This window comes from Notothenia coriiceps, unplaced genomic scaffold (genome assembly GCF_000735185.1).
Source record: "Notothenia coriiceps isolate Sejong01 unplaced genomic scaffold, NC01 NC01_scaffold00013626, whole genome shotgun sequence".
Taxonomy (NCBI): Eukaryota; Metazoa; Chordata; class Actinopteri; order Perciformes; family Nototheniidae; genus Notothenia; species Notothenia coriiceps.
Genome location: NW_011346327.1, coordinates 1 through 12,781, shown reverse-complemented (window position 1 = coordinate 12,781; position 12,781 = coordinate 1). Strand labels below are relative to the sequence as shown.

The 12,781-nt window shown below is 40.2% G+C and overlaps 2 protein-coding genes across 2 annotated transcripts; one reads left to right on the top strand and one right to left on the bottom strand.

Moving 5' to 3' along the window:
• Window positions 1–995: 995 nt before the first annotated feature.
• Window positions 996–5,963, bottom strand: LOC104948079 (protein transport protein Sec16B-like; the record flags this gene model as incomplete). Its single annotated transcript, XM_010774236.1, has 5 exons — window positions 5,661–5,963; window positions 4,545–4,839; window positions 3,165–3,262; window positions 2,980–3,082; window positions 996–1,216 (listed from the first exon to the last, which is right to left on the bottom strand). Coding segments are annotated over exons 2-5 (691 nt in total), but the record flags the coding sequence as incomplete, so codon positions are not given.
• Window positions 5,964–6,974: 1,011 nt separating this feature from the next.
• LOC104948078 (growth arrest and DNA damage-inducible protein GADD45 alpha-like) lies at window positions 6,975–9,290 on the top strand. Its single transcript, XM_010774235.1, has 4 exons — window positions 6,975–7,184; window positions 7,917–8,018; window positions 8,131–8,338; window positions 8,520–9,290. Exons 1-4 carry the CDS (start codon window positions 7,054–7,056, stop codon window positions 8,631–8,633), a joined length of 555 nt encoding a protein of 184 aa, XP_010772537.1. The 5' UTR covers window positions 6,975–7,053; the 3' UTR covers window positions 8,634–9,290.
• Window positions 9,291–12,781: the final 3,491 nt, after the last annotated feature.

The window sequence follows — 12,781 nt, the reverse complement described above, 5'->3', positions numbered from 1 at the left end:
CAGCTATGAATTCACAGAGGGCCCAGCTTTAGTACCTGAACGAGAGAGTAATGTCAAATGACAGTACAATTGACCAATCATATCTTCCCTCTAAATGGGTGGGTGTTATTATCGCGGACTTTATGACAAGTTCTGCCCGCTGTGAAACTTTTCTTGTTTCCATAACAACAAATTCCTGTCAACAGCGTTAACTCCCCTTCAAAATAAAAGCATGCCAAATTACACTTAAGACATATAACTGCAACGAAAGTAACAAACACAATGCAATATCCTTTTCAATTTCAAAGAACACAAATACGGTTATTTACAGGTGTTGTTTTCTGTGGTAGAGGGTCGCTTTCGTTGATGCGTTTTGCACCCCGGGCCGTTGTTTTGATATTCCGCTGAAGTAGCTATACGCTGTGACGTAATAACTCGAGGGAAGGGGTGGGGGTCAGAGGGCCTAGGTATAAAAGTTACGGCTCGTTACTGGGCAGATTTGCATAAACGGGATTTGATTGGCTGACGCCTCCATCGAGGCGGCAAAAGTAGAACATTGCTCTACTTTTGCAGCGAGCACCGCGAGTTGAAGCGGCAACGCACGCCGCAGTGTGTAGGGGCCGTATAGTGACACTACTCCGTTATCGACAAAAGTAATATTATTACAGTAACGCGTTACACCCAACTCTGTATGTGAACTACTATCTGTACTGCCCTGTATCTCACTCTGTTGCTGCTTTAACATCTGAATTGACCTACAGGGATCAATAAAGGTCCATATTGATCTTGAAAACTTAATAAATATATACTTTAATATCAATGAAAGTCATAATGTGATATGTTTGTGTGTAGCAATTATTTCTTACACCAAAACAAAACATGTTTAATTATATAACAATAAACTCATGATGTTTTAACTTGATATTGATTCACTTTTTGAATTTGCTGTGCCAGCAGTATGCTTCTGTGCCTGACAGACAGAGTGAAGTAACGGAGCAGCTGTGGTTGATACTCACCTGAGTGACCAGCTGTGAGGAGGGACTGAGGGGCCGCCTCCCTGGGGTCCGCTCCGTTGATGTACTGACTCAGCTCGTAGCTGCTGGAGGATAGGCCGGAGTGTTTGGAGCTCTCTAACGTCCCCTGGTAATAGGAGGAAAGCTCTTCGTTGTCTCTGGAGGGATTGTTATCCTCGTAGTCATTGAGGTGATGCTGGGGGTTTTCTCTGCCGTGGTCATATCTGAGAGAATGCAACAATATATTTTATTTATATAGAAATATTCAGCTTGCTACTGATGCTACAACACATCATTATTCAGCCTCAAGTCATGAGATACTGTATGCGCGTTTACTAAACTTTAAAGCAGCTCTGTCTTCCCAGGATACAACCTCTTATGCACACAGATACATTAAGATTACAGATTACATTTCACAAAGAAGCTTATGTTAAGAGGAGCAACTGTAACTGTAACATCCTTAACTCTGGTATCTGTCAGATCTCGCTGTCAAAATAAAACACAATACCCGCATTAGAGCTATCTTACCCTGTTGGGTTCACATTGATTTGAATCCTATTGCTATCTCCAACATGTTGCTGATTTGTTGACTTCTTGTATGCATGTACCCCTCGGCAGGTTATGATTCCTAACTCTTCTCTCAGGAATACTTCACCCACAAAATGATTATGTGTGTGTATAAATATCTGATTCTTTGATAACCTTGAATTCTTTGAGAAAAGAAACATGCCTCCACGGTGGCAACAAAGAATCCCAAAACTGGGAATATTTATGATGAATTGAAGTGAACATTTAACAACAGTAAAACTATACCACACATCTCACACAACTCTTAAGTGAAAAGCCAGGGGTTTGGTAAGTGTAATGAGCATTCAATAATGTTTTTTAACAGATTTTTATATGAGTTGCTATTGTTAGACAGCCTTCATTTACTTTAATCCATTAAGATATTTTTCAGTTTTTGGACTCTTCAAGGCATGCGAGAAATACAATTCTGCAAGAATTAGAGGTAACATGGGTTGAGTAATTCATAAAAAAATGATCATTTAGGGGTGAAAACTACCTTTAACCCTCCTATTGTCTTCGTTCCCCCCCCTTACTTTGTTGTTCGCGGTCAAATTTGACCGGTCCTGTTTTAACTGCTATTACATCAACACAAAACATTAATCACTCATCCAAATTTCCTTTAACAACCCTTTCAAACTGTACATATTGTATCAGACTACTGGTATACATGAAAAACTGCAGTAAATAATACAAAAAATAGACACTGAACATGTATTGCGTGTGCCAGGTGTGATCCACGTGGGGGATGGGCACATAAGAGCGTGTGTGTGTGTGTGTGTGTGTGTGTGTGTGTGTGTGTGTGTGTGTGTGTGTGTGTGTGTGTGTGTGTGTGTGTGTGTGTGTGTGTGTGTGTGTGTGTGTGTGTTTGTGTGGGTGGGTGGGTGTTTGTGTGTGTGTGTTATCTGATCCGGATGGTTACTAATTCCTTTTCTTTATGGTGGTCACTTTTGACCGGGAACACCATGGGTGTTACAAAGTTGACTAAATCATCCAAAATGCAATGAAAGTGGTGATCAGCGATTTCAAATTTTCAAATGTCTACTGTGAAGGATATCATAAAGCCTTAATGCAATCGAATGTAAAACAAAAAAGTTATGATTGATTAATGAATCGGTCATTTGACCCGAACACAACAGGAGGGCTAAGTATTCCAATAACATCAGTATTCAAAATTAAAGTATAAACAGAACGTTTGTTCAGTGTTTTTTTTTTTTTATACTAATAACAAAGCAATTTTTATACAAAACATTAAAGTAACAAAATGCATAAATTGCATCACCTGAGTATACTTTTCTTTGTGGTGCGAAAACAATCCAGCAAACGCTGCAAAACATCTGCACTGTTTTCAAACTGAGAATGGATCATGTTTCTACTGACAGTCATAAATCAATAAAGGGTTGACTTCAGATCTGAGACTCACATGTGCTCCTCGCTGTAGGCGCTCCCTGAGGGTTCCTGCTTGTTTGTTCTGTCTTGAGAAGGGCCCGTTCTCCAGGGGTCTTGGGGCCCCCACTGTCCAGCATCTAAATGAGAAGACACATGTATCATCTTAAGTTTCACCAGGGCACAGAGTGTAGCAGATCAAAGTTTTGTCGTCTTCTGTACCTTGTGGTCCCTGCTGTCCTCTGTAGTAGTCCTGCTCATAGTAACCATAGTGATCTCTGTAGTCCCAGTGGCCATGGGGGGGGTAGTCATACCCATGCCTGAAAATAAAATGAACTCTAGTTCAGTCAGTGCACTCATTCACTTTCTTCATGTAAAGAATCTGGTGCTGAAAACATTATTATATTTAGAGCATCATCCTTCTTCATTGAACCATTCTTGGGGTGACAGGCGTATCCCAGCATGCACTGAGCACAAACCCCATTGCCTTTATCACCAGAACTATGTCCCCAAATTGATGCTTCATACTTATAGTTTGTGTTTGTATTATATTGCATGCATGCATACAATGAATTGATTATTAAAGGGATAGTTCAGATTGTCTGAGGTAGTTCAAGTTGTATGAGGTAGTTATTCTGATTTAGTGTATGGCCTACAGTCGCTGTCGGTTTGGAGAAACAAACAGCAGCACAGAAGCTAAGCAATGTACAGCTATGGACAGGGGTAGAAAAAGACATACTTCAGACACAAACACAGCTGAAATTGATATGCGGCTCTCTTCAAAGATACCAGACTTCATTGACAACACCTTCCAGAACACAAATGTTGGTCAGTCAATGTATTTGTTTTATTGTGTGACTTGGTTGAATCCAAAGTAAGCTCGGTATCTTAAACCCATTTAACCCCAAAAGAAAGCCCAGTAATCAGCTTCAGTTCTGAAAGGGCTGTCTGACAATCTGGTAGAGTGCTGGCAATGTTCTACAAATAGCGTACACTTTGACTGATGTTGATTTTTTTTAGGTTGTCAAAAATAAGTAGCAGTAAAATACTTCTGTCTGTTTCTCCAAACCGGGGGTGTGCACAAGCCCCCAGGAATTGCACTGGGCTCTTAAGCCAATGTATGTAATGGCAAAACAATGTACTACAACTTCAGTGTCAGGTTGTGATGTCATTGGGACCAAAAATACTTTTTACTATGGATTTACATTGGGAAAGAGATGTCTGTAAATCAGTGGATATTTATTTTTGTAGCTGCATTAACTTCCCTGTACTAACACTTGAATAAGCCTTATTTAAATCCTTACTGTAGGTCCTAAAAGTTGTAAAATGCGCCACTTTCATAGGAATGAACAGGCAACGCCTCCAACGCTCTATCCAGTTCTCTTTATACATCCTTGGACATGCCAACAGCTATCTACTGTAGTAAAAAACTGACTATTGATAAGAAGGCAACCTCATACAACCCCACTTCCAACAATCCAAACTATTTCTTTAACGTCTTCCTAGTAGCAGTCACTTTTGCACAATCTTTAATAAGGGAAAGTCTATATCAATCAAAACTTTTCCCCCAGTTTCAGAGAGGTCCACTGTCACTGTACTCACCTGGACTGGGCTCTCTGGTGTTCCGGAAGAGTGTAGCCATAAGGATACTGCTGGTTGTTGTGAGGATACGGCTCCGCTCTGGCAGGAGGGCTGCTGAACTGAGCCCTGTAGCGGGGGTCCTGAGCCCAGTGCCGGTCCCTCTCTCTGGGGAGGGGGGCTGGGGTGTGGCTCTGCTCCCTGTCCTGCTGAGGGTACCTGTAATCCTCTCTGTCTTTGGATCTTTGGGAGTGACGGCCAGAGTCATTCCGGGGGGGACCTCTGTGATCCATGAGGACCCCCTCCTCACAGGATCAGCCTAAGAATGAGGGAAATAATGGGAGGTGGAGGAAATCCTGAATTTGAAAGTTGAATCCACAAAAGGTTATGTTTTCAGCTCACACATGCCAGATGCAGTCAAAGTACAGAAGCTACTGCCACATCATTTGACTGAAACTCACAATATGGGCTGATAACATGTGAGCATGATAACAAGAGGATAAAGGTCACACATTACCGTGAGCCAGAGGTGGGAAGTAACTAAGTGCATTTACTCAAGTACAATTTTGAGCTACTTGTACTTTACTTGAGTTCTTCCATTTTATGCTACTTTGCAGTACTTCTACTCCACTACATTTAAAAGGGAAATAATGTAATTTTACTCCACTACATTTATTTAACAGCTTCAGCTACTTTTAACAAAAGGCATCTCTAAAAATGTAACAAGTGGACTAGCTCTTTAAGTCAAAAAAGAGTCAGATTATTCAAATATTTTACAAAAAGTCAATCAGAAATTTGTTTGTTTACAACAGTAAAGTGCTACTTGATGCAACAATATAATCTATAAATCTCACATATATAAATTTCACTATGTAGACACAAGGCAATTTTTCTGCACAATGATTTATTTTATGTTTTATACTTTAAGTACATTTTGCTGGCTGTTGTACTTTTAAGCAATATTTTTGAAAGCAAGACTACTTGTAATGAAATATTTTGACATAATGTATTGGAACTTTTACTCAACTAAAGCATCTGAATACTTCTGTCACCTCTGCCGTGAGCCATCAACACTGTTACTACACAGGAGCCAGTGCGAAAAAGTATAAAGTATCCCAACCACATGAATAAAACACGTACCTTTCAAAACACAAGCACAGCACTCAAAGAAAGGGTGTGCAGAACGCTTCATGTCCTTACAGTAAACACGGGATCCCGCCCTGAGCAGGCTGACAGCTGACGACTGCTGGAGAGGAGATCACGTCCATGTTTAGGATCACTGAGACAGAAAACACATCCTTGTTTCTGCTTTATTTCCACATGACTAACGGATCCTCGGATAGTAGGTACTAGGTGTCATGTGGGAAAGGGAAACTTTGCAGAGCTGAGTGCTGCCACGTTGCCGGTAGAAGATGCAGCGGTGAGTCGGTGTTAGATGGAGCTGCTCTCCGGTCAGTTTTAGGGGTTTTTTCGTCAGTGGAGCAAGATGGAACTGATTCCAAGTCAGCGGGGACAACTTGGAGGTCGAAGTGTTGTGACCTACTTATCCACCAGAGGCGCTGTTCCTCATCATCAGAGGGATGGAAACTCACTGTAGCATACCGTAGCATACATAATGTGTATGTTGACCAGTGTAACCGTAGGACAGACAGAGATAAATAAATCTATTATACATTTTAGCAATAACATGTTGTTGTCCCAAGAGATAAATTCTAAAGTTCATATGTGAAGTAATATATCAAATGTAAATTCGCAAAAATAAAAATACGACACCTGGATAAGCTAAAACAATAACCTTTAGTTACTATTACTTTGCAGATTTAAATATAACTCCACTAAAATGTGCGCTCTTCCTCTTGCTCCTCCTCTCCCAGTGCTTTGAAAATCTTATTTTTAAGACAATCCAACAATGTTTATATGCATTTTAAAAACAAGATAATGCAAGTTAATTAAAAATAAGAAAAATATAAACTTGTGTGATTTCAAATACAGGACTAAAATATGAACATAAATGAAATGTAAAATGAAGTGATAGTCTATTTGTGTTAGACAATACTACAAATGTATTAACGGCCTGTAAACAGGAACACAGAACATGTGTATGCATTATGAAAAATAAATAAATATATAGGCTATATTTAATAAACAGTTTGGCCAGTCAGCAAATTACCTGAAAAACTGCAATATGTTCTACTTTTTTTAAATCAGTTAAAAATTACTTCTAATTTCCCCTTTTTTGATGACTTATCTTAGTATTTGTTGGTCCTATGAAGGCACTATAATTGCTATATTGCCTTTATCGCATACGCGAAGGCAGAATACAAATTTAAATGACTGTTATTTCGTGATTAACTGGAACGTGGTTCCTACATCTGGGTGTGATTTCCGAACACAGCCATAGGGTGTCGCTATATTCCCTAACACGGAGGTGAAAATGAAATCAGAGTTGCACGTGACCGATGGGACGGTGTTATGCAAATGAGCACCGGGCAGCGCTGTGAGTGCTGGAAGCATCGCTCTTCCCGGCACACATATGTATGTACACGGTGAGACTCTCCGCTCACAGAAGCACTCTATCTCCGCTCTGGATATTTTACCACACCAAACCGCTCGGATGTGCAATATGACTTTTGAAGAAACCGGTGGAGATAATTCTTCAGATAGGTAAGCTCGTGTTGCTTTGCACCTTTTTTGCATTTCTCTTCGTTTTTTGACTTGGTACTAACTTGTCTTTGATGTGAACTTCCGTTTTTAACACTATGCAAATACCTTTAACTGACTGAGTTTACCCTCATGCAGTCAGTTGTGGCTGACATTTAGCCACATGTTGTCTCATATTCAGTATTGGTTGCTGGTAATACAAGAGCAACGGTCACTAAACGTGCTAAGTTAAGCTATAGCACCTTTGGCATTAACCTAAGTAATTATGCTAACGTTAGCGCACGTTCACTTATGTTGTTTTAGCTTGCGTCAACACTACGTGCTCAGTAATTCAGAGTCAAACTTGTATGACGCAGATATGTTCACATTGTAAAGTCTTAACACCTTTCAGTGTGTACACATGGATAGCTTGGACAAACCTTAAAGTCTTATTATTCCTTTCTTTTGTAATGTGTAAGACCTCAGCTGCAGGTATTTGGTGGAGGTTTCCAGGGTCTTCCCCCTAGAACATTTTTTAAAATTAAAATATGCAATTGTACATGTTTTTCGCTAACTTTTATTAACATATCTGTTTACTAAAAGCTTGCAGAAAAGCGTTGCTCCACACATTCACAGGTGGTGGTGCCCTTAAGGCTCTCTTGAATGGAAGGGAAACCCTGATGTTGCGTTGACTGTGTTTTATGTGTTTGCTGGCTGATATCTTTTAATAAGTACACATAATGTCTATTTCCTTAGGATGGAAACGGTGGCTATAGCATTAGAGGAGGTCCTGAGCTCTGCATTGCCTCAGGGTTGCATCACTGCTGGAGTCTATGAGGCAGCAAAGTCACTAAATGCGTAAGTTAACAAAAATGGAATGCTGCAGCTTCCCCTCTGCTAACTCTTCTTCTTTAAACCTGAGCTGTATATCCTTTTCCTGACAACTCTGCCTTGCCTTTGTCTCGTGCAGAGATCCAGACAATGTGGTGTTGTGTCTGCTGGCCACAGACGACGAGGAGGATGTGGCGCTCCAGATTCACTTCACCTTGATCCAGGCATTCTGCTGCGAGAATGACATCAACATCCTGCGGGTGAGCAACATGAGGCGCCTGGCAGAAATCCTGGGAGGAGTGAAGCCTGGAGGGGAGCCCATGGACCTGCACTGTGTCCTAGTTACTGTAAGTGTTATTACTCACATCTGTTTACTGTAGTACTACATGTTGCTCACTTCCATTCAGACTGGAAACAGGGTTGTTTTGCCCTGAGCCTGTTTTAAGATCATTGCTAACACTTGTAAGGAACTGTTTCTAGCAGTAGTTGTGCAGTCTGTTTTAACATTTAATGTGCTTTCTCCTGCAGAATCCCCAGTCGTCCCTGTGGAAGGACCCTGCGCTGAGCAAAGTGACCAGATTCTGCAGAGAGAGCCGCTGTTTGGACCAGTGGGTGCCTGTTATCAACCTGCCGGACCGATGAAACCCGCTGTGGAATATGAATGTATTGTGTGCATTGGGGGAAAAGTAACTGCACAGGGCCTGTGTTGATGTCTGTGTTGGAAAGAGAACCAGAGAGAGGCGGGAGGGGCAGGAAAAAAAAGAACTCACGTCAGCCAAACGTTCCAACTAATTTCTCGGGTCATGGTGAACTCGTGGGCCAAGGAGGAGTGACTCAGCAGTCTGCGTTCCAGGATTTCCAACGTATGACTGCGCCTTTCTCTGCCGAGAAAGAAGCCTTTACAGGAAGCTGAGCCGTGTGAGCTGACAGGCACACGTGGTGGGGAGCACAAACGCAGGACTGGGGGGGGCAGACGCAGAGCCTCAGTTGACAAGACTGCAAGAACTGGAGCAGTCAGAGCGCTCGGAACCAGGAATTCCTCATGAAAATTTGACCAAATCCACGCATTTGTTTTACAGCACATTTATTTAATAGTATTTAAGACGTGTCACTTTGATCACTCTAAAGGGAAAGTTTTCACACTTTATTATTAATATTATTATTTTAAGGGCAATGCAATGTTCCCACTTTTCCACTAACTGATGTTTTTACGTGTTATTAATTTAATGAATTATATTTATTGTTCATGGAATTCTGCCTTGTTACTTTGAATGAAATAAACAAACAAGCAACAGTTGACAGGGTGGTTCTGCCTCCATGATTTCCAGGTACTTGTAGGAAGTTGCACAGTGTCCTGAGGAGCAGTGAACGCCTCTGGAACACATTGAGCTCAGCATGTTGCACCACAGTTTGGATTTCGCCCCGGCTTGTCACTGTACAGGTTAGAGTATAAACTCAACTTCATGCAGCAGCACCAGTGAAAACAACATAAATATCTGGGTTTTTTGGGATAGTCCTTCAAAATGAAACTCAACTTTTTTATTTTTGTATGTTGTCAAATATTTTATTAACAAGTTAAAATAGTAATCTTTCCTGCTCGTAATCTGCTACAGACAGTGGTGGAAGAAGTACTTCAATCTTATTTTTTACTAAAAGGTTGCAATACCAGAGTACAGGAACATACTCTGTTAGTAGCTAGTAAATACTACATTCAAGATGTTGCTAAAGTACATTAGTCTTAGATATACTGAACTTTAAGTAACAAAAGTAACATTTCAACAGTATGACCCATTTCAGTGTTTCATGTGTTATGTTAGTCACTTCAGTGTTACAGCTCGCTTGTAATATTACATCATATTTTATTTATTGATTATATTTGTATTGTTGATCTAAATTTGCAAAATAACTTATGTAAGAGGTAACAAAATAACTATTGTTCTCAGAAATGTAGAAGTATAAATGAACAAAAAGTGAAACAAAATGGTACTTGAGCAAACTTAATAACTTTACAGACATGAAACGGACTTTGCTCCTACATGGGAACTCCAGTAAAATGTGACCTTTTGCTCATACGGAGAATGGGACTTATCGTGACGGCTCCTTCTGTACAACCTCCTGCAGCTACGCATCAGAGCTACATTTACTGCTGAGTGGGCTAAAAATAGCAGAGAGGAAAGACAGACAAAAATAAACCACGTTAAAGACTCATTTCAGACTGCAAAAAGAGACAACCAGAAATAATTGGTGCTTGCGTAATGGGGAGGGACAAAGCCTCTGCACACAGAGGGTCCCAGCACAATGGGGGCATGAGTCAGGGCTATTCAGGTGTCCATTGCTAGAGCTGTACAGTGCTTTAGCTTCATGGCAGAAAATAGCTCTGTGAATAGAGGCGTTCCCCTGACCACTCTCACAGACAATAGTAACACTTGTAATTAACAGGCAGCGTGCACACAGTGCTGCAGGGAGGCTGAGACTGCCAAGGCACACNGGGGCTAATGTTACAAACGTATTAGAAGTAAATTATACATAGGGTACCAAAAGTACTTAGCATAATGGCCCATTTCAGAATCATGAAATATCTGGATTATGATCACTAATGTGTTTATCACAACGGTTAGAGGTGGAGCTAATTTTAATTACTTTATATACTGCTGCTGGATATCTTAACCTTAAATATGTCAATGTTTATTTATTATTTATTATTGATTTATATTTTGTATAAACTGGCGCATTGTTGAATTTAACTGAATTAAATTGGCGCACCTCTTCAATCTGGCTTTTAATGTGTGATTGTTTTTGTATTATTTGACTTTAACTTGAACAATATATTTATTTGTTGTTCCTTTCTTTTCTTTTCACTATATCTGTAAAGCGTCTTTGAGCACCTGTAAAAGCGCTAACAAAATAAATCTATTATTATTATTATTATTTATTATTGTTGGAGGAGCCCGTGACTTCAGTGTTTCATTGCCATAGCTACTGTAGCTGCTGAGCACATGACAATGGAACTTTGAAACTTGAATCGGAATCTGCAAAGTAAGTAAATCTGTCGTTTAAAAGCAAGATTAAAAGATACTTAGGTAAAGTACCTCAATATTGTAGTATCAAATATACTTTTTTTTTAAATTAACTTCTTAGTCCTGGGGCAGATGGGGAGGGAGGTCCAGGAGTGACTGGGAGACTGGAGGAGAGTGGGGGGGTTTGACATAGTGGCTGCAGAGATTGCGTTAAATGATCTGAAGTTAAAGGGAGCAGTCAAATGTAATAGAATGTTCACAGAGCAGAAACATGCAGATCTACACTCCACTGAACTGATGTCAGCCTCTTCTAGGTGAAATACAAGTACATTTACTGAAATACTTTACTTAGGTTCTTGTAATTTATTTGAATATTTCCACTTCTGCAACTTTACCCCGTATCAGAGGACAACATGTTCTTTTCATTAGTCCGACAGCTTTAAATACTTTTCAGATAACAATCCTTCATACCTTTCCTGTCCAGTGTAAACCCCACATCTCCATACATGGTAAGGATTTGTATTTAAATGTTGCTGATTAACTGATGGGTAAAGTTTTCTCTGAGTAGCTACTGCCGTCTTAATGCAGTATCATGCAGCACATTAAAGCAGCAGTAATATTAAACCATCATATATAATATGATGGAGGAAATAATTACATATTTTACTTAAAGGTGGGGTATGTAATTTATTTCAGAAACATTTTTTGTTATATGCTCTTAACATCCCGATAGCAATGAATATATTAAATGCTTTGACAATAAATACACAACAAAATGTTATCTGTGGAAGCCGTGGCGCTGTAAAAAGCACGGCCAATCATTTTAGCCGGCCCGACTAAAATAACTGGATGGCCTACCTGCCTGTCAGCCTTCCATCTGTGCACAAACTTATCTCGTGCCCTCATTGGTCATGTGCGCGTTCGTGTGTTGGAGGAGGGGCTCTGTAAGGAAGTGGCAGATATTTTTCGGCTGCGTGCTTTCAAATTCTAGCGCACTCGAGCTGGTTTCTCCAAAATGACATACCCCACCTTTAAGTCATAAACTGTAAGTAAGTATAATCATCAGAGTAAACTTTAAGTACCAATAGAAGAAGTTTTCAGTTTTAATGTTGATACACCGTTTACATCACAATGTAAATAGTTACATTATTTAGCTTAAAGAGCAACTTCCAGGTTAAAGACACCTGTGAATAAATGTGTAGGAAAATGATGAATACACTAGATTTTCAAAAAAATATACAGAAATATACACTACAGTGACATCTGGCGTCGTTTTTGTAAGAAATGTTCACTTCCGCATAAAAAAGCCTCGGCACGTGACCTCCCGTGTGTGACGTAACACGGGGGACACAAGGGGGAGAGCGGCCGGTGTAACGTATTAATAAACATGGATCCCAATGCTAGTTTCGACACAGAAGAAGTTGAACATGAATATTCGAATGCATATGACGGACCACAACCTTATAATTTTGAGCCTGCTAGGCGTCCAAGAGACCAGGAGCACCCAAGGATTAGAAGAAATAACGGCCATCGGAGAGAAATTGAGCTTTGGTGTGAGGAGAACCAGTGGAGAACTGGGCAGCTATCTTGGTGAGTGACCGGCGTTAGCTACAGAATGTTAGCTATCGTCACATCACAACATTGTAAAGTTAGCTATCATATATCAGGCTATAATTAAAGTAGCATTGATAATATAGTAACGTTACTGGCAGGACTGTTGATACTGATCCATAACAGAAACTAATGCGCAAGTATCAGCCGTATCTCACGTTA